This window comes from Erigeron canadensis, chromosome 2, assembly GCF_010389155.1.
Source record: "Erigeron canadensis isolate Cc75 chromosome 2, C_canadensis_v1, whole genome shotgun sequence".
Lineage (NCBI taxonomy): Eukaryota > Viridiplantae > Streptophyta > Magnoliopsida > Asterales > Asteraceae > Erigeron > Erigeron canadensis.
This window is the reverse complement of record NC_057762.1, coordinates 3698916-3721173: the sequence shown is the minus strand read 5'-3', so window position 1 is coordinate 3721173 and position 22258 is coordinate 3698916. Positions and strand designations below refer to the sequence as shown.

At 32.0% G+C, this 22258-nt stretch overlaps 3 protein-coding genes across 3 annotated transcripts; 2 read left to right on the top strand and 1 right to left on the bottom strand.

Moving 5' to 3' along the window:
* Positions 1 to 379: 379 nt before the first annotated feature.
* LOC122589019 lies at positions 380 to 3303 on the bottom strand. The gene is made up of 2 exons (XM_043761252.1): positions 3014 to 3303; positions 380 to 2124 (listed from the first exon to the last, which is right to left on the bottom strand). The coding sequence occupies exons 1-2, from the start codon at positions 3117 to 3119 to the stop codon at positions 584 to 586; spliced, it is 1647 nt and encodes a 548-aa protein (XP_043617187.1). The 5' UTR covers positions 3120 to 3303; the 3' UTR covers positions 380 to 583.
* Positions 3304 to 13560: 10257 nt separating this feature from the next.
* Positions 13561 to 15195, top strand: LOC122587536 (protein CANDIDATE G-PROTEIN COUPLED RECEPTOR 7-like). Its single transcript, XM_043759721.1, has one exon. The coding sequence runs from the start codon at positions 13561 to 13563 to the stop codon at positions 14872 to 14874; it is 1314 nt and encodes a 437-aa protein (XP_043615656.1). The 3' UTR covers positions 14875 to 15195.
* A 2284-nt stretch (positions 15196 to 17479) lies between these two features.
* On the top strand, positions 17480 to 21079 carry LOC122588505. The gene is made up of 9 exons (XM_043760637.1): positions 17480 to 17745; positions 17833 to 17895; positions 18011 to 18058; positions 19165 to 19297; positions 19387 to 19463; positions 19837 to 19935; positions 20035 to 20105; positions 20183 to 20273; positions 20774 to 21079. Exons 1-9 carry the CDS (start codon positions 17494 to 17496, stop codon positions 20882 to 20884), a joined length of 945 nt encoding a protein of 314 aa, XP_043616572.1. The 5' UTR covers positions 17480 to 17493; the 3' UTR covers positions 20885 to 21079.
* The last annotated feature ends 1179 nt before the right edge of the window (positions 21080 to 22258 follow it).

The following is a 22258-nucleotide window of genomic DNA, read 5'->3' as shown; positions in this document are numbered from 1 at the left end:
CTATAAAGTGCCCATTGCCGTCTTGTAGATTCAACACACTTCAATATAATATCCGGAAAAATACTGTTATTATTACATTCTTAAATCTTTTTAACCACATAGCCTCTTTAAGAACAATATAGATAGCCTCTTTAAGAGCAATATAGATAATGCAACATGAAGATTGTTCGGATGAAAAAGATAACTTCGTTTTTAACCTAAAAACAAAGATTTTTTTTTTTTTGTTCCCGAAGTTATCAACTATCTGAAAGACTCAAAGACATTGATTTATGACAAATCCGTTAAAACGCCAATAACTCGAAACGATCTCCTCGTGTCTCTTGCAATCGTTCTAATTTAAAAAAGTTCTAAAAAGTTCCAGATAATTATATAGAACTAATAGAAGTAATGAGGCAACACACATGTTTGTCTATTTTTTTTTCTTTCTATTTTACAACAATACATACATACATCATTCAATATTTGAATCAAAATATTGTTTCAATATAATTGTGGCAAATAGCAATACCACCGTCCTCATAATCCGTGCATTAAAAGCAGTACACAAACGTACAACCATCAATGCATAAATATATATACACATTTAACATCTTTCATCTCCGTACCAGTTATCCTTTTCTTTAGGCCCTGTTGGTCCTTCCTCACCATAAAGCTCTACCGGGAAGAGATCGATGAGTGTCTCGACCGTCAGTCGCATGAAAAACGGAAGGTGTTTGATGAGCTTCTCGAGCTCTGACCGACCGTCATACAACACCGTTGGCCCCCATTCCCGCATGTATTGTAGCCAGTCCGGCTCGTCCACTAAACCACCAAGATACTCTGCTGCTATGATCTTATACCTCTTGCTCGAGTCGATAAACATATCGCTTTTATCAACATCGTTCTTGACTCCAATCCCGAGCTTTGTAGAACCTTGAATGTATGTCCCGGCGTTTGGGAAGCTCGCGTGTCCACATTTTGATGAGTAAACGATAGGTTTGTTTCCCTCGATAAACTCTAAGTTATTAGCGTCGACCCATTCACCGCCGCTATGCTCAGAAAAGTATACGCTCCAAAGCTCCCCGTCGAAGTTGCTTATCCGTAGCGTGTAATGCTCCCAATCGCCAACGTGTTCGCCAACTCTGTTCATCTCGATGTTTAAGTTCAAAAGCTCTACCGTAAAAGTAATGGGCCCGTTAAACGGACAAAAAATCCACATAGCGATATCAGTAAATGTACCACCTAAGGCTGGTTTAATGTGAACGTAAAGCTCTGCACTCTCGAGATTACCGTGTTTGACGAACGTATCGTCATTGTCCTCCTCCGGTAAATCCATCCAAAACTCACCATCGTTTTTCCCACCTTGAGGCAAGTTCGACCCACAAGAATCAATCGATATGCCGTCAGACTTGCCTTTTTTAAACAGAAGCGCGCCATTTTCAAAAAACCATTCAACCGACGAAGGTAAATAAACCTCTTTAGGGTGAAAGTAAACTGTGGGTCCATAATGGTCGATTAATGCCTCTACTTGCTCCAAATTCGGCATTGCTTCAAGATTCTGGTTCATATTCCTCAAGCAACATATATCCAATTCGTCACTAGAAGATGAATTTGTACTACAAAAAAACGTCCCAACGGTAACACCTTTACAAAACATGCCTGTTTTGCAAGCTTTCGTGTTCCAAACTTTAAGACTCGAAGAGTTGCCAAGAATGACATCATCAACTTCACAATTTTCAGTAAGATCATCTCGAACACACCTAACTTCTTCAATATCAGGTTCAATCTCATCAGCAGTGACAATAAATCCTAAAGTTCGATAACCCAATGGAGGACAGGGTTGCCACACATAAACAGCCCCAGAACTCCATATAAGTTCGTAGCCTAGGGGCGGTCTTAAAGGAGGAGACACGGTTTCTACATTTTGGGTATCCCGGGCAACAATAACATACCCCCTTAGTTGCTGATCACTTAGTTGACTGTAGTGACCAAAAGTGAAAAACCCGTCAGGTATTGAAACGGGTTTATAAAATGTAACACCACTCTTATTTTTCTTCGGGGTGTAACTCGATATAAATTCGAAATCTTTCACCAATGCAACTTCTAATTCGCCAAGGCTTATTCTTCCAGTAGCAAACCCCTGACCTGAAAAGGGCTTAACAAACTAAGATATCTAGCAGGGTTTAGTTTTGACTTTAGAAAGTCAATCTTTCTAGTTTCAAATTCAAAATTTACATTGAACTTTTGTTTTGTTAGATCAATTACTTACTATTTTTATACATCTTTACATGTTAAAGCTGCTTATGAAATTCTATTCTCGGATTAAACAAGTTACTAAAAATAAATTTGAGTCAAACTCAAGGTTAGTTGACTGTTATAGGTCAAACTTTAACGACTACTAGCTTAATAGTTATCATTTACCCACAACACTAGTTAGGAGGCAGATTACCAACACTGGAAAAATCTTCTATCTATATTTAGAAACAGTTTCTAAATTTAACTCTTTATGGCCAAATTACTTAAAAGTCAGTGTAATTTATTGGTGAAACTTTTGTAAAAGAGCATAAACTTATAATTTGTAAACCAATTGAAAATTTTCTAAAAAATGTGTGTCAATTCTAAAGTAAAGAATCATACCGACATTAAATCTGGAACTAAAACACAGAAACTTAGCATTAAAAAATAAAAGTCAAAGTCAAATATGATCAACCAAGATTGCAATTCCATTGGATACAATTAAGTTGTAACTCTAGAACAAAAAGATCAACTCCAATAATTCAACATCCTTAATCCTTATTAACAATTTAATATTGAAAAAATTAATTACCCAGATGATAAATTTGGCAATTAGTAAAATAATCTAATAAAGTCAAACACATAGAAACAGAGTATAATTAATTAATTACCAAAAAAATCACTAAAAACCAAACCGATTTCCAAGATTTTCTAAACCCATATACAATTTCACCCAAAATCAACAAAAAACACAAAAAGTTTAAATCTTTGTAACAGTAAAAAAAAGAAAAAATGTTACCTTGGGGCCATTGAGGAAGTGCTGAAGGAAGAAAATATGGTTTTGGTTGTTGAGGCAAAAGATGTTCAAATTCATTATCTTTATCATCACTGCAACAACCAAACATCTCTAATCTTTAATTCACCAAATTGGGTTTTCAAAAAAGTTAAAAACTTTTTTCTTTTTACTTTTGATTATGTAAATTGGATTTTGGGAAAGAAAAAGAGAGAGAAATATTGGAGATAATATTAAAAACTGAAAAGAAATAGCAATAATTTCTCTCTCTCTCAAAAACACACACAAAAGATGGTGTGTTAAATAATTAGAGAGACTTATACTGAAGATTGAGTGAGACAACAGCAAACTAAAATGGGATGATGATATAATATTAAAAAAATAAATTAAATAAAAGTATAATTTGAGTATGACTTTACTTTTATCGGTTTAGAAGTTTGATAGGAGTGACGTGTTAATTTAAAATTGTTCTCTTTTTTGATACATTTCTGTGTGTTTTAACGTCAAGATATGATATTCTTGTTTATGGCCTAACTAATCGGTTTTAGAACATTTTTTTTTGGTGTTACGTGAATTTTATAACTCCTTGAAGACACCGTTTGTTGACATAAAAACAAAACATCCATGTTATAATTACGAAAACCGTATCTAATCCCGTCATAAACGTATAATAAAATTAAGATGTAGATAGCCTTATATTTACTTAAGATAAAATTCTCAATAACAAGACACAACCAAAGCAAAAGATGGAATCGAAAACTCGATCTCAGATCTAAAAAGAGAGAAAACAAATATACTTGTATGTAATTTACAACGTTCTATTGTTTATGTTTAGTTTTTGAATACTTTGTTGTATTTGTATGTGGTACATTGACGTATTCTTAGCTAGGTTGATATGTCTAAATCATAACTAGATCTTAGACCCGTGTTTAATACTTGACACGGGGTTTACGGCATTATCAACATAAGATATTCGTATATTTAACATGCAAAAGCTTTTAACCTGAAAGTTGATACATATTAAAAAAACACTCGTTTTATTCCGATGTGAAAATGTAGTTAGTAAAATGTTTGCTAACAGGAGACTAAAAGAAAAATGTAAGAAAGATGTGAACAAAGTAAACATTAGAAGCATGTATCCTCGTTCATCTTTTGCAATACTTTTTTGTAAAAGACATTCGTTGTAGTGTTTTTTGTCTTTCCATCTTTGTTGCATATCAGCACCTTGAGACACTTTTTCGACTTAACTCGAGAGATCGCAACATACAACTGTCTGTGTGTGAAAACTGGACGTTGTAGGTACAAACCAACGGTGGATAAAGATTAATTGGTCTTCTATGAAACCTACAGGGTTTTTTTTTTATCTGACATGTAAGTTTTGTACCCAATATTGTTACCAGATATCACTTCTGCTTCAATCACATGCTTTCTCATCTTGTTTTATCTATTAATGCGAAACACTATTTTCCATACACTTGCATTGATAAAGTCTTTATGGTTTATAATTACTGTAGGTCTAAGTAAATTGCACAAGAAAAGGATAAAAACTGTGTTGGATTCCAATTAGTAATAAGAACAACGATTAACGGGTAAAGGGAATGGATGCACATATGGACTCTTTGTATTTATCCAAAATTCTAATGAGACTATCTATGTTGTATAGATAAAAGTTACGTGTTTTTGTTAGTGTATTTTTTATATTTATTTCTATGTTGTGTTAATCCATTTGTTATTTGTTAAGTTGTTGTGGGTTTTTGGTTAGTTAAAAAATAAATGATGACATAAGCGAGACTTAATTTAATGAAATTGAGCATTTTGATTGACTAATAAGTCATTAGTTCAACTGTCTTATAGTATATATTAAGATTAAGATAGATAATGATATTTTATGATTATGTTATGGCTGAGTATTTCCAATTGTGGTTATCCACGAGATCTAAAGCGGCTGCTACTAATTATATCTCATGTTTGGTTTAGGCGGTTTTATTTTTATGTTTTGTGATGTATTTGATATATTGAGGAATTGTCTAGATATTAGTGTTTATATTTTGGATCTTCTAGCACCTTGCTAGTTGGTCGTTCTTATATAATATTTCATCTTTGTCGTTTAAAAGAAATAAAAAAAATGATATTTTAAAGTATGAACGATAATAATGATTATGTTATTTCCTACAGCTATAGAGTATATTTAGTATAAAAGCTATAGCTAGTAGCTATGGCCGCTTTTTTATATCACAATCATTTAATCAAGGAAGCGGCTATCTACACACATCAATTGTTTGAAGCAAACGCTACTGAAACGGTCAGTTTTATGTAAAACGCCGTGTTTATCGCTCCCTTTTATATAAAATGCAGTGTTTGACTGGTGTATTGATAGTAAAAGCTATAAAGAGAATTACACGTGGCCTGACATACGTGTTAGTCATTCCCCGTTTTATGTATCATTTAACCTAATACGTAGCGCTTTATGTAAAACGGTACCTAAAATGGAGGAATAACTGATATGTGTGTCAGACCACGTGTAATTCCACTTTGTAATTTTACTATCTACACACTGGCCAAACATGGTGTTTAATATAAAACGTGGTAACCAACGAAGCATTTTACATAAAATGACACTTTTTGGTAGTGTTCCTATAAATAGTGGACGATGTATCCATAGGATCACCCATCTTTAATCAAATGATCTTAGTTTTTGATGTCACGTATTTCGACAATATTTTATTTCAATCAAACCAAATGAGGAACACAAATTAATCTTTATATGATTTTCCAAAAACTTAAGATGACTTGTAAATTGTAACATAAGTTCCGTAATATAAACGCGATTCTCACTTACATGTTAGTAGTCAACGATTGTAATATCACAAGTTTATAATCACCTCAATTTTATTTGTGGAAAGCCATCTTCTATATATAAACGCGATTCTCACAACGATTGTAATATCACAAGTTTATAATCACCTCAATTTTATTTGTGGAAAGCCATCTTCGTTCGTTTGTTCGTTAGATGTGGCATTAATAAGGATCACTACTTAATTGGATTATTATTATTATTATCTTTTATATATATATATATATATATGAGACCCTTATTTTGAGAACCCATTTTTTTGTAAGAACCGTGAGAACTCTTAAATTTTATATTGGAACACATGTTTTTTTTGTCATTCACATGTGAAATCTTGTAAAAAAAAAGTTGTAGAATTTTTTTTTTTTCGAAACCTTATGTATAGCCTTTTGTTACATGTGAACAAAAAACGTGAACAAATTCATTCATAAGTTCATAAAAGGCTAATTTGAAGAAACTTGAAAAAGTTTCTTCTACAACATATATTTTTATATCATTTCACATGTGAATGAAAAAAAAAACATGTGAACAAATATATAATTTAAGAGTTCTCATGGTTCTTACAAAAAAAATGGTTCTCAAAATAAGGAAACTATATATATATATATATATATATATATAGGGTTTGGGTATTGTAAAACAAGTATTAAAGTAAAACAAATAGGACAAGATCTTGACCCTTAGATTATGTTTAATATGATGCATGAAGATTCACAAAGCTATTGATGCACGATGATTATCATGATGTACGATGATTTTCATTGAAGAAAAACTTATTGTTTTATGTGTTTTACGTTAATACTTGTTTTATTTTACCTAAAACCTATATATATAAAACAATAGGTTTTTCTTCAGTGATAATCACCGTGCATCATGAAAATCATCATACATCAATTACTTCGTGAATCATCGTGCATCAATTTAACCATGATCTAAGGGTCAAGATCTTGTCTTATTTGTTTTACCATAATACTTGTTTTACAATACTTAACCCCTATATATATATATATATATATATAACTTAAAGTGTTAGCTATATATGGTTCATATTGAAAGAAACAAAATTGATAGAATACGGTACATAATCATCTCTAAATATATATAAAAGACAAACCTTATTTCATAATTGGAGAAGTATAGACTATATATGAAGTTCAACTTTTAATTAAAGCTATTAGATCAAATGATAATATCATATACCTTATTTAACTTTTTTATATTAAATTTTATTTTAACAAATTTAAGTTATTATTATTATTTCTTTATCTAAGTTTGTATACATTAATAATTAATGTTTTTAATGTTATAATTATGGAAACTAATATTCTTATATATTTTACATCATTTTTTATCTTTAAAATTAATTTTAACTTTTTTTATAATAAAATTTTCTTTATTAATGTAATACGTGTTGATTAAGTAATATTTTTCTATAAGATTTTTATCATATAACAAATAAAATTTGGTTATAAGGATTTTTGTATAGGATTAAATTTGGTTACAAGGATTTTTGTATAGGACTTTTATCATATACCGTTTTTATTAAATCAATGTTTTGAAAACCGCACCGAATGTCAAACCGGCCTTCTTAATAAAGAACTAAAAATTAAATACGGAGTTTATAATAAGTTATCACAATTATATATTAGAAAAATAACTGTATGAAAATATGCGATATATAGATTGATAATTAAATTGCTTAGTAATTTTGGTATATAACTAAATTATTCGAGCAAAACGTTAAAACATAAGTACATTAACGATGCTGACATATCATGAACGAAAGACATCCAAATAAACGAAAACCTTACGTAGCGAGACCTCTAATAGATGATCTATCCATTTTTAAAATATCTGGTCACTGTTAACTGAAATTTAAACGATCACTAATGGAACTTCATGTTTTTTAGAGTTTTAATCATTATCTGGTTAAATATTTGTCAACTTATGATATAATAAAAATTTAACATGTCATTAATTATATATATTTTCCACAGGTAATAATCTAGTACACTTAGACTAGGAGGAGTGGAGGCATTCCCTCCAAGTTGGGAATGCCCCTCCACCACTCAGACGTCGACACGTGGCACTGATAAATGATTGGAGGCATTTCATCCAAGGGCATTCCCTGATTTTTTTTTTATTAATATTTTTTTTAAATAATGAAATTAAATATAAAAATAAATACAGATTTTGAATATTAACGGATATATTAAACAGTAACGGCTACTTTTCAAATTCAGAATTTTCATCTATAAATACCCCATCATCCTCTCATTCTCAAAACACAACTCAAAATTTCAAAACATTCAAAAACACACACAGACGAGATGAACTTTGGGTGAGGAAGAGCACGAGATGAACCAACCCGTCCTATCGGACAACCGTAACCCCACATGAGGCAGAGGTCGAGGCAGAGCAACTCGTGCCCCTGTTTAGTCACCCATTCCACCACCTGTTCAACGCCGACGTGAACCTAGAGGACTGCATCCTCGTCGTCTGGAGTTCAGAATGACGGCGCAGTTTTCAACCCGCCTAAACCTGCAATCAACAGACGACTTCACTGATGAAGAGTTGAACGCGGTATGGGATTCTACCATGGCTCAAATCGAGAGCGGCCAACTTAGGCCATGCATTCCAGGGCAGAACCGCATTCACAATGACGGGAGGCCCGAAGGATACGAGACTGATCCTGGTGAAGAGTACGTGAACTATTTTCGATCGGAAGAGGAAGATCACTACGAATACCAGCGCCGTAATGACGGTGACAGTGACATTTCCTCGACTGATTCCCTTTATGGTTGGCATTACCTACCACTCTCTCCTGATCTTTAATTTTAATTTAATGTATTTGTGTTAAGTGTTTTAATTTCATGTCAAGTGTTAAGTGTTTGAAATAATTGTAATGTTTCGTTTTTAATAAATGTAATGTGTTAAAAAAAACCTTTATTATAAAAACACTAAACTCGTACATAACATAAATTAAAAATAAATAACATAAATTAAACATACATAACATAAATAAAACATAGATAACTTAACTAAAACCGAATAACGTAGATAGATAACTAAAAATTCATAAATATCGCACTAGCTCGTAGAATATTCCACTCCGCGATGTACTAGAAAATCAGGATGGGTGAGACGATACTCGGCTAAAGCATTTTTGAGAACCATCTGGTTGTTTTGGTTGATTTGGTTGTTCAAACGAGCCACGATGTGCTAGAAATTCATAATATCCCAACGCATCTTCCGCCATTTTCCTTGCAAACTCTCAATGGTCCTTTCCTCGCCTTGATTATTTTGTAGATTATCAAACACTAACTTTATACGAAGCCAAAATGTTCTCCCTTGTTGGTAGGTCGCTGCGTTTGGATCTTCGGATACTTCAAGCCAAGCTCTCTCTAAATTCGTAGTCTCATCTGCAGTCCATAGTCTAGCCATTTGTTGTTTGATTTTTTATAAGATAAAGAGAAGAATGGAGAAAATAAGAAGATAATGAAGAAGAAATGGAAGAAAATGTATAAAAATGAGGAAGTGGTGGTGTTTAGTATATATAGATGGAGATATTTGATTAATTAAAAAAAAAAGGGTCAAAAATGAGAAAAAGACAAAGGAAGTGCAGCCTCCCGGACGCGTTCGAAATGCAAAGGGGCACGCTTTTCAACCAGCCGGAACGCCCCCCGGGACCGAGCTCCGGCGTTCCGGGGGCGTTCCCAGGCGTTCCCGGTGAGAAAATTGAGAGGGAACGGGCTACTCCTTGTAGTCTTAGGGTGTCACAAACCTAACCAAATAGTCCAGGATATCTAATTATCACACACTTAAATGTCCACTTATGCTACGGAGATAAATAAGAAGAAAAAGAAACTCTATTACATATCCTAGACTGCTATAGTACACTTAGGGTGTCACAAACGTAACCAAATAGTCCTGGATATCTAATTATCACACACTTAAATGTCAACTTATGCTACGGAGATAAATAAGAAGAAAAAAAACTCTATTACATTTCCTAGACTGCTAGAGTATATAACATGTCCCATAATTTATGATGGTATGAGTTATCTAAGCAGTGGCATTCTTGAAAATTCAAGTGCCCAGTCCGAGTCGAAAAAAAATGCCCCCACATCTTAGGAATCCAATTATATCAACAAATTATTTTTATTAAAATTGAGACATTATAACAATAACAGAATAATAGTATTAGACTGTTAGAAATACATATAACCAATGATTCGAGAAACTCGTCTAACATTCTTCATAGCAAATTGGTTGGTTAGCTTTTCGCAGTCTATACTCTCTAAAATTCATTATTAATAGCTATCATCGCCAATCCACTAAGTCTTTCTTAGGACATTGTTGATCGTAAATAAGATTTCAATAACTTCAACCTCGGGAAACTCTTTCAACAGATGCAACCGTGATTGGAATAGTCAATAATATTCTATATGCAATGGTTGCATTAACTTGTTTCAAATACATTTGTGGGGGTAGATTAATAGGGATGTTTTGAGAGTCTTGTGTTTCATCTCAGACATACGTACAATTTAAAAGTAGAGATATGAGTAGATTAGTTAACCGTTCTAAAATATATATATATATATATATATATATATATTATACCTTTACATATCTAATATACATAGAAAATTTTAATATTTTTGTGTCCCTTCAAATTTTGTGCCTCGGCCAGAGGTCTTGCTTGCCCCTCCTTCGGGCCTCCCATGTATCTAAGCTTATCAATAGGTACTAAGCCAATTCATTCATAAAAAGATTGATTTGGGAGCCTTTCAATGATAACTTAATTTCGGAAAACTCATGTTCATGTTTAGGAGCATCCTAAATTATTAAGTTGACCGTCAAATTAAATAAAATTCAACTTTTTTTTTTTTTAATAATTATATTTTAACCTAAATAAAACAGGTAAATGCATAACTCACTTGAAAAAGACTCTAACTCATACTCCAAAAAACCGGATTCGAAATTTTGTGGAAGCGTGTATTTTTGTCTCATTCAATTACCATTTTTTTCTAACCTAAATAAAGATCGACTTGATTTAAAAAAATAATAATTTAGTCACATGTTTAATAATTTAATCTAAAAAAGTTTAGTATTGTGATTGGTCAATTGAAATTAAGTTAGTTGTCTTTTAGTTTATACTCGTATCGTATATATTAAGATTAAAATTATTATTACTGTTATTTTTATTACTCGTACTATTATTTTTACTATTAAAATAATAACATTGAGAATTCATTAAAAGTTCATTTTTAATTTGGTGAATTCAAATTTAAAACTATCACATTAGTCGGTTACTTAGTCACATATTACTATTTGTATGAAAAATTAAAAGATCGTTTCTAAAAAATATAAGTTTTAAAGATATTTTTATTTTCGTGAATTCAATCAAAATTTAATTTTAGTTTGTGCCGTTATTCCTTAATTTTAATATTTGTTCAAAGGCGTCTAAATTTGACACGGAATATGCTTTAGTTGTTTCCGTATATCCATGGGCACAATTTTATTGGAAATTAAATCGACCCAAATGTGGGGTTCAGAATTCAGATTATCATTTTGTAAGCTTTTCTTTACAAACTTCCAGTTTTGGAATCTTTTTTATTTTATATTTGGCACTTTCAAAGATATACTACTAAAATGTCATTAAAATACTTTAGTAACGCAGTAAAAGTATATAATAAATTGTTATCATACGATGACATTTTTCTAATGAAATATTAATAACTAAAGGAAAATAATAAATCCTCATTAGCTTAAAACGATCCTAATACTATAACAAAGGATATGTGATATCTATTAATTATCTTTTATAATTTTGCCCCTGATTTTTTCACATGTCATCATCTAATAATTAGAAGGATTTTTAGGTCATTTTCTTAAGAGAATTAATCATTTCCCAATAACGAAAATATAGTACAAGTTATAACTATAAGCTATTTCCAAGTTGGGAGAGGATTCCCTCAAGTCCCTTGATTGAAAATCAAATGTCAAGATTCAAAGATCATCTTTGAATCTTGTCCCTTGATTCTCAATCAATGGTTATGATTTTCCCAACTTAACTCAAATTGGGAAAATAACTTGAGAGAATCTCTTCCCTTCCAAGTTTCCTATTAAAGATGTTGAGTTATGAATTATTAGTGTTTATGTTCATGCCTAATGAGTTATAAAATAGAGTAATCGATGTTTCTTCATATGTCACTACTCACGTATACACTATATGTACAAATTTTTGATACATGAATAATGAATTAATGGTATACGAACCAAATAGAGATCCATATCATCACTTATAGATCACAGAGATGTGACAAATAGTATTAGTTAGATATTTTATGTGCCTTGGGCCTTGAAGACGTAGTTGAGTGAGTTGCACTAACTCATATAAAGATACTTTGACTTGAAAGGTTACAAATGTTATATCCATCCATAATTCGTTGAATTTTCAATATCTTATCATGATGATCAAGCAGAAAATAAACAAAATCCTAATTAACCTTTTGAACCTTATGGATTTAAGATCAGTCTAAGTCATACCATAACGTGATACATTCATTTTTTAAGCATATATTCGTTGTTTTTATTTATTTTTTGATGCTAATTATATGTTGTTTTTCCTACAATAAAATAGTTGACTTGCTAAAGTTTTGTGTCATTGCCATTGACTTGCCCCCACCCCGGTTAAGAAGTTTTTTTTTTAACCATTCTTAAACCAAATTAATTCGCCACTGTTCAGATAACTTGTACGGAGTAATTGATTAATATTTAGAATTATTAACTATAATTAAGCCTAAAAGCTAGTGTTGATGTTGATTGTTATACGTGGAGCATGATCATTTGTGGACTGTGGAGAAGCCTTTATATTTGACGATATTACGACGCAATATATACATAGTCATATGGAGTACATTAGAAATCATAAAATACTGCTAGAAAACCCAAAAGATCACCCAAAAATATTTGGTATATATACTTAATTAGTTGTTAATTCTACATTTCTACTAACTGACGTTTGGTTTCGAAAACATCCTTGCTTCCATTTTTGTTGTTAAAAAAAATGTAAAAAAACAAAAAATGCATTTCAATCAATCATAGTTAATCTTTCAATAATATTTATATATATAAAAAAAAAATTACAATGTTTTTCACTTTTCAATGGGAAAAGTTAAAAACATCTCTTTCTTGTTTCATATTTTTCAATTTCTTTTTTCATCCTCCACTCACATCTCTAATACATTTTATAGTTTTCTAAAATGAAAAATAAAAATAGAATTTTCTAATTATAACGTGTTTTTAAAAATTTCTATTTTTTTTCAATGAAAAATCCTTTTCAATTTAAAAAAAAAAAATAGAAATGAAAAACTCGAAAATATTTTTCAAAATCAAACGCGCCGTGAGTTTTTCTGAAATTAAAGCACTAAATATTTCTTGTTTTGAGTAGAGACATGATTCTTTATATATGGTGTGTCTTCACTTGATATGTCTGGCTCCCAAAACTCTTGCCACTTGAACCGCTCTCCATGTTTAAACACTTTCACAAATACATTCCAAAAACACTATCAGAACCAATCAAACCCTCTTACAAAATTTTCCATTTCATCATTTAGCATTCTGTTACTTAATTAGCATCGATCCATGCATAAAATATTAACAATCACCAAAAAGCTAGCTTTCAATAACACTAATTATGGGTAATTATTCATCTTTAACAACACATCTAGTCTTCTTCTTGTTCATCATAGTCTCAACCATCAATCTCGCCCACGGCGAGATTAAAAACATTCACATACGCCACGATTCCAGACCATTGATCTTATTCCAAAAGTTCGGATTCACGTCAAAAGGCCATGTATCCGTGACTATAAGCAATGTTTCATGGAAATCAGAACATGAAAATGTTGAATTAAATCCTTCTTCCCTTGGTTTCTTTCTTGTTAGGGACAAATCTTTCTCAAGAATCTTGAATGGATCCGAACACGCCCATAGATTTTGCTTGATTTCAAGCCATTACGTTAAACTTGTATTAAAACTAGACCACCTTGATCCACACGTTGATAGAGCCTATAACGGATCCTTAAACGTGAAAAAAGCCGATGAATATAGCTTGGTTTTTGGCAATTGTCAGCCTGAATTCAAAGTTTTAATGAAAGTTCATACTGAAATGTATAACATTGATAACAAAGGCGAAAAAGACTTCCTTTCGGCTGGCCAACATCCATTACCAGAGCTCTATTTTCTCTTCTTTATCGTGTACTCAACGTTCTTTTTAACGTGGGTTTGCATCTGTTTTAAACAAAGATTGATAATCAAAAAGATTCATTTGATTATGTGTGCTTTACTTATATTCAAATCAATGAAAATGTTGTGTGCTTCAGAAGATTATCTGTTCATAAGAACAACAGGAACTCCTCATGGTTGGGATGTTGCATTTTATTTCTTTGGCTTTTTTAAAGGGGTTACACTTTTTATCGTCATCGTTTTGATTGGAACCGGTTGGTCTTTTTTGAAACCATACTTGCAAGAACGAGAAAAGAACGTTTTAATGTTTGTGATACCGTTACAAGTGTTAGAAAACATTGTTGCAACTGTTATTGGAGAGACCAGTCCAGCTACTAAAGGATGGTTTACGTGGAACGAAATGCTATTGATAATTGATGTCATTTGTTGTTGTACTGTGTTTTTCCCCATTGTGTGGTCTATTCGAACGTTAAGAGAGGTTTCAACAACGGATGGAAAGGCAGCTAGGAACGTGAGAAAACTAAGTTTGTTTAAGAAGTTTTATATGGTTGTGATTGCGTATTTGTATTATACGCGAGTTGTGGTTTCAGTTATGGGTTCATTATTGGATTATCGGTATGAATGGGTTGCTAATGTAGCGTCTGAAGGAGGAAGCTTGGTTTTCTACTTGTTTATTTTCCGTAACTTTCAACCAGCTGATAGGAATCCATATTTGGTGATTCGAGATGAAGAAGGAGATCAAATGATGGAAGGAGGAAATTAATCTAATTGAAGACTAACTATGGTGAAGTTTCACGCGATTTCCTGGTTAATCAGCCTATCCTAGCGTGCAAGATCGAGGTTTCAAGCTCGATTCTTAACTGCCACATCTGCCGAGTTTCTTGAGAGCGTCGGGAAGGTCCAAAATTTGTAGAATTTATGTAAACTGAACGTCTTGAATGAAATGGTGAACTAGTTGAGTGAAAGGTGCTAAACACAATGGTGAAAGTAACAAACAAGGGTCATGTAAATTTAGTTTTATACATTGACAGAGTGCTACATATTTAAGAAGGTATGTCTAATATGGATACATTTTTGGGTATAATGGTTGTTTCATAATTAACTAGTGCAAGTTTTATTCAAAGCAATGTATTATGAATAATTGTTACTTGGGAGTTGAAAGAAAGTATATCGCAGGGTCATCATAGAAAGCGTCATGAGTCACATTACATCGATGAACATAAAAAATAAATCTGTGATGAAAATACGATTTAGTCCACATATTGGGCGGCAATATCTACAATAGCAAAGATACAAAATCCCTTGGCCCCTTTTGGACAAGCATGATCTCCAGGATGTCTTATCAAGGTAAAATCTACTGGAGGGTTGTTATTGATTTTTGATGCAGCCACCTATGATCATATCCCATCACAAAAATTTAATTTTTTTAAAAAGGGGCAAGCAATAACAGAGGTAGCAAAATGGGTGGGTTAAGTTTTGTATTGGCCGGGTTGACCTTAAAGAGCACGTACGTACAATTTTTGATAAAAATGATCAGTTGTAAGCTCTGATTGGATAAAATCTATACTAATTCAATAGGAATCTGACTTTTTATACTGAAATGATTTAAGAAGTTCCACTAATTCATTTAAGAAGTACTAACGTTTGCAAGTAAGTCAGGCTTACCACAATATTAATCAACGATATGCCTGCTCCTGCAACAAGCCAACAACTATCGACCCTTCATATGTGTGCATTGTTCCCAAAAGTTATAAGATTACTGAATGCACAACTCTGTAGTCTGAAAACTGCTAAGCTAGTTTTAACAATAAGCAAAAAAAAAAAAAAATTACCGTGGCAGTGGTTGTATGAGAGTCCAGAGCCTTCAATGTTAATAACCCTTTGTTCTAAAGCCTTAGCCTGTTCCATTGCCTATTTATTTATATAACACAAACAGATATAGCAATTTACCAGATGTTTTCATAGTTAGTTGACACAATTTTAGTCAATAACAACAAAGAATTGAATGAAAATAATGCATGAGTTTTCAGAGTCTAAACATGGAAATATGGAATATTCTTGCCTATTATTCGTTTAGAAGAAACTGCTTTTGATATTTTATGCACTAAACAGATACTAACAAATTAATAGGTGAAAATCTGTGCCTTAGTAAAGGAACAAGTCAATTTCGTAATCTATATACTAAGACCATATCCTTAAGCGTTCAAAATTCTTAATAGTTATGGGAATTAATGGTATTTTGGGTCTAATATATTTGGGTTTTGTTAAACAAAGTCTTAAGGGCTGTTGTTAAGATACATTAGTTAATTGTACACTAACTATAAAATTTAGAGGATGAATTTTTAATATAAAAATGTACAATTTTTTTATACACGTAAAGTGAAGTACTAAGGGTTTCAATTAGCATTTTCCTTTATATATTTATGTTTGTAGAATGTTATCTTACTTTTTTTATAATATAAATAGAATATAAAAGCATGCAAGGATATTGTGAAATTTTAAAAATTTGTAAGACTTTTTACAGATCCTAAGAATTTTAAGCATATTATGTGGTAACTCATTAGACAATTAAAGACACCTTGTCTTTACAAATAAGATAATCTAACTTTAAAAGATATTTTGCATTGGGTTTTCAATATAAATTTTTGTTATCAAAAACTGTATTTGAAAATGCAATCTTTTTACTAGAGTTTTTTTTAAAAAAATTTTTTTTTTTACAAACATAAATTGTCACTTCACTTAAAATATTTTATCTGATTTTCAATGTTTAAACCAATGCTTTTACAAAACTAATTTTTAGTTGGACACATTCTATTAAAAAAAGTGTAAAATAATAATAATAATAATAATAAAAGGGAAATGATTAATTTTTCTAATAAAATAGCCTATAAAGACGCGTTTGGTTCACAAAATGTTTTTAGAAGTAATGAAATCTTTAGAAAGAATCTAAATGAATGGAATTTGACGGAATGTTTTTGATTTTTTGAGAATTCAAGTGACGAAATGAATCAAATTCCTTCCTCTATCCCAAGGAATGGAGATTCCATCAAATGTTGGAATGTTTACATTCCTACGGAATGAGATTTCTCCTTATTTAAACAACCAAACGCACTAAGGAATGAAATTCAATTCCAATTCCATCAATTTCCATAAGATTATGTGAAACAAACACGACCTAAAAATCTTCTTAACTATTGGATGATGACAAGTGAAAAAATCAGGGACAAGATTAAAAAAATAGAGATAGTGGATACCATATCACCTTCTTAGAATAATAGAAGGATTTTTAGACTATTTTGTTAGAAGGATTCTATCTTTCGTAATAAAAACATAAATAACAAAAGAAAATAAAAACGGTCATTAATTTTCAGTGGCCAAGAAAATGTCATCATCAACATCATCAACATCTCTGCTTCTTCATCTTCTCCGACCACCGTCACAATCACCACCGCCGCCGCCGCATTCTTCCACCATTAACAACTTTCATAAAACCCCATCAAATTTCACTCCTAAAATCCATTTTATTCACACATTCAAACAACCATCTTTATTATTAACAGCAAAAGCTCTAACAGAATCATCATCATCATCTGATTCACTTGACCAACAAGTCCTTCTTCTTCAAGAACTTTCTGTAACCTTTATACTAACAATTTTTTACTGGTTTTACTCTCTTTTTTATTTAAATTATACTAAAAAAGAAATTGGATGTAATTTGCAGGAAAGTTTTAATCTTCTTCCACCTGATTACTTTTCTCTGCTGCCCAATGATCTTCGTTTAGATGTTAGTTCTTATTGTGCTTATGAGCTTTATCAACTTAAAAATGAGCTAATTGTCTTCTCTTTTTATTTTTTTAGTTATGAATGTTGTAACTAACTTTTGTGAGAAAATTGTGTAGCTTAATGATGCTGCTTTCGACCTCTCGAATGGGCCGGTGATGGATCAGGTATAGAGTTTATTGTCCTTGTTCTGGTTCAAGAATTTTTGTGTGTGTGGGTGGGTGTAGCAATGTGTTTTGAAGCTTGAAAGTGATCATGTGTTTGGGATCACCATGAGATATTGCTATTTATGTTATCTGAGGTTATAATAAACTCGAGTGTTTGGCAAGTTATAAGGATTTACATTTAGAATTGATCTTCGAATCATTGGATAATCTACAACAACATTAAAACCCAATCCCCGCATGCGGGGTATGGGGGAGTTGAGACATAGACAGTCTTGCCTCTATCCGGGGGTGTGTGTTAAAGAGTAGGGGAGAGTAGCAAACATGCCCACCTAGGATAGTGCCACAGTCTGAGTATCATTGGATAATCTGATAGTCAGAATTGGTTTTGTTGTAGTTGCCCCTAAACAACTGATTATCCAAGTTGGTTATTTGACTCTTAATTAATCAGCTAATTTTCAAATATTGGCATGGAGTAGTTTAGTATTATTGGGGTTGTATAGGAGTACTGTAATTTTCCGTTGTGAATCGGCTTCACTAAACCGAAATTTTAAGTACCGGAAAGTGATTGTGACTTGAAAACTAATAATTAAATGTCACTATGATTTTTATTTCTTAAAAAAGAACACTTCAAGAATACAATACCACATGCCAACTTGAGTTTCCATAGATGTAGTTGTGTACTAGCTTGTTAAGTCTTTAAATACTAAATAGTGAACCAGTTCTCAAGTGTAATGCAGTTTCTGGTTCCACGAACAAAAGTAATCGATCAATAAAAAGATATCTTGACATTTGATATACATTCTGAGACTTGGCGTATTGATTAACCATAGGAGAGTACACTAAAATTATGTGAAGCCTTTGTAAGTTACATTCAAATTCAGTGTCATAAATTTCATATCATAAACATATGATGTACGTTAATTCGTACTCTTTCTTGGTGAAGCGTTGGCTTACTTTCGAAAAATTTGAGAACTTTCATAGTATTGCATATTTACATGTGATAAGGTTTGAATTTAAAAGCCAAAAGTGTGTTTTTGTTCCAAGACTTTATAATATGGCAAAGTGCGTATGATTATGTGAACTCACCGTTTTCATTATATAATCAGTGTGGACAAGAGCTTGGAATGACATTGTTAAATATATCTCGAGCATGGGAGTCGGCCGATACGTCGACTTCAACAGCTTTAGTCAATAATCTTCCTTTGCTATTCAGCTCGCTGACCAGCAACAACAAATCAGGCAAGAGTAAAAGAGAAAGGTTTGCAACTTTGCATACAGTTCTTCATGTGTGGGCCCTTTTAGCTGATTTATATCTTATTACTGATTAGCATTGGGCAAACGGTTGACCTCTGCTGGAAGGAGGTTTCAGTCAATGGGACAATATGGACAAGGTGAACTACAGAGGGTAACTTGTTGAACCTTTAATTATCTGTATATCAAAAGAATCCTTGCGAATTTACTACACCTTTATTATAGGTGACAAGACGGGCAGGGCGGATAAATGTTTTGGTATTGGTCGAAATGGGTTGTTTTGTCCTATGTTACAGTTTTTTCCAACTTTATATATGTGATATATATATGGTTAACAATTAACAATATTAGTAATCTAACTCTTTAGATAAAAGGAGTTAGAAAGTTTTCTCATTAATACTCCTGGCCATGCTTGACCAGATCGACCCACTTTCTTAATTTTACCTTTATCCCATTTTCGATACACTCATTTAACAATTAGAAAAAAACTGAAACATAAAAAATATTATGGTTTTGTATTGGTCTAGATTTCCAAAGCTATGATTTCAATTGGGAAGCTTCTTTCTTCAATTCCTGTTTCCGAAGAAACAGATAAAGAGTCGAAAGGGGAAACTCGGATGTTCAAGGTATTCTAGAATTTTGTAAACCGAATGAGATTTTTGGAAAATTAAAAGTCTTGTGGCAGTAAAAGTGGTAATTTTATTGGATTGTATTTTGTTTTGCAGTTTGGTGAGCTTCAGGTTGAATTAACACGAGAAAAAGCTTACATTGGGGCAGTAATCGCCTTTGTTTACGGGTATTTTCTATCATTAAATATGTATTTTGTTTCATGTATGTTTACCGGTATATAGCCGTATAAAAACACAATTGTAGGATTATTTCATGGGAAATAAGTCAAGGACTACAGAATGTACCAGAGAGCTCATTCCAGTATGCAAATGAAAATGCTGCTTTGATTGCCCAGGTATTTGATTCCCCAGCTTTGATGTTTAAGTCACGATAGGGCTGCTTGCTTAACTTTATTTGTCTATAGAATAAAGTAATAAGTTAAATCTATTTAGTCAAATATTTTGTTAAAAAGGAAAAAGTTTTATCAACTGCAAATATTCTTGTTCAAAAGTAAAACGCAAAATAGAAGCCCCAGTGAGGCCGTGTTTAGCCCATTCGGGAGGCCTATTTAGGTTAGGGAACACAGTTATTCCCGTCCATGTTTTTTAGCGCGTGCGTTTCAAAAGTAGTTAAGCTCGGCAATTTTGAACTAGTTAAGCTCAGCAATTTTGATCCCAGCGCGTGCTTGAAACTTGTGCACTAGCATACTCTATTTGTGATTCTAGGTTAAGGGGTTTGGCTAAAATAAACAACTAATATGTTAGCGTGTGCGCCTTTATGAAGATATGCATATCGAATTATATACTTTCATCATAAAATAATATAATGTCGGATATGTGTTCTATGTGCATGTAGTCTTTGCGTGGAGCTTTACTTGTCACATTTTACGGATCCACGGTTTTGTCTGGTTTTGCAACCATCGGGTTACTATTACTTGCACGGGAACTCAAGTCTGGGAAAAGTTGAGCACGTACATTACACTATTATGTATGTGTGTATAGTTGTTACTTCAGCAAATATGTTATTTTTGACAATAGGTATGTGTTATTTGAGCACTGTATATAATGTATACATTCACCTTATTGTCGTTTTGATTTTGAGCTTTGTATATTATAGCTATTTTAAAGCAAGAAGTGTCTAGTAGTATGTGTTCTTTTTGTACTTATGGCTGCATATTAATTGAAAAAAAAACTATTACTAATAGATATAATTTTGTATTTAAATTTCCATTACCAACAAATCAATGTGAAAAAAAAAGGATAGAAAAAAAACATTACTCCTGCACCTGTAATTCTGGACTCCAACCCAGTTTGGTTTCAAGGTGTGAAACAACAGCAGTTACCCGTGTCACCGGTTTGACCAGGAAGGTACAAACACTGACCATGGGTCCAACCACGAGGAATGCATGCTTTGGTGCAAAACCCATCACCTGCTCCCATGGTACATTCTAAAAATGTGCAATATTTTTTCCCATCACCATTCGTTTCCAACCCTGCAATTATATTAATTTATAACAAATGTTAAACGAATAGTTATCATTAACGAATCTTAAGATACCACACCAGTCAAATATGGGATTGGTTAGTATTTTCTAAGTCTAGTTGTTTTCGCCTTTATCGAGCTAGGCTTTTGGAGGAAGTTCTGTACCCCGTTTATGGCTTAATGCGAATAAATAATGGGATGGTTTCATATCAACAGATTAACAAAAGAAAAGGACATCAGACACATTTTTGGCACATTCTGAAACTTAATACTTATTGTTTGACATCATTAAGATCATTACAATATTTACATACAATCTCAAGAAAACTAAAAATATATAATTTTCATTATAAGTAGAGAACATAAAAAGAGTTTAATATCTGAAAAACTATATTAGTTTACCAGTAGTTGCTGATACAAATGTGGCTGTAAGAACCATAAGAACAATGATTAAATTCATTTGAATGCTTTTCTTCCCCATTTGTGTAGATGGAAAATAGTTCTTATTAACGTCTGTTTATATATAAACGATAGAAATAATTGAATAAACGCAATCGTTAATTGAGTTAATTGTGGCATTCAAATAATCTTTATTAATTAATGTAATATATTACTTTCTTATGAAGATTGTGTGTTTTTTTATTTATTCCTGTTTCTGTCATCTATAATCCTTTAAAAGATATTACCCTCGCATGGTTTTTTTTTTTAATTAATAAATGTAAAAATGTAAAAAAAAATTTATAATTTTTTCATTTAAACTATGACCATCAAATGAAATGCCTCTGCACTAGATAGTACTGCCTTTGAAAAAGACCACCACCAAATGAAAGAAATAACTTTTTGTTTCTAAAAGATAAA

What these genes read in the sequence shown, in the direction of transcription:
- LOC122589019 (XM_043761252.1), bottom strand. Translation starts at nt 3,119, where the DNA reads ATGTTTGGTTGTTGCAGTGATGATAAAGATAATGAATTTGAACATCTT. An exon ending in ACTTCCTCAATGGCCCCAAG is followed by an intron (nt 2,125 to 3,013) that starts GTAACATTTTTT and finishes AGCCCTTTTCAG; the next exon opens with GTCAGGGGTTTGCTACTGGA.
- LOC122587536 (XM_043759721.1), top strand. Translation starts at nt 13,561, where the DNA reads ATGGGTAATTATTCATCTTTAACAACACATCTAGTCTTCTTCTTGTTC.
- LOC122588505 (XM_043760637.1), top strand. Translation starts at nt 17,494, where the DNA reads ATGTCATCATCAACATCATCAACATCTCTGCTTCTTCATCTTCTCCGA. An exon ending in GGGAAACTCGGATGTTCAAG is followed by an intron (nt 19,936 to 20,034) that starts GTATTCTAGAAT and finishes TTTGTTTTGCAG; the next exon opens with TTTGGTGAGCTTCAGGTTGA. An exon ending in GTAATCGCCTTTGTTTACGG is followed by an intron (nt 20,106 to 20,182) that starts GTATTTTCTATC and finishes ACACAATTGTAG; the next exon opens with GATTATTTCATGGGAAATAA.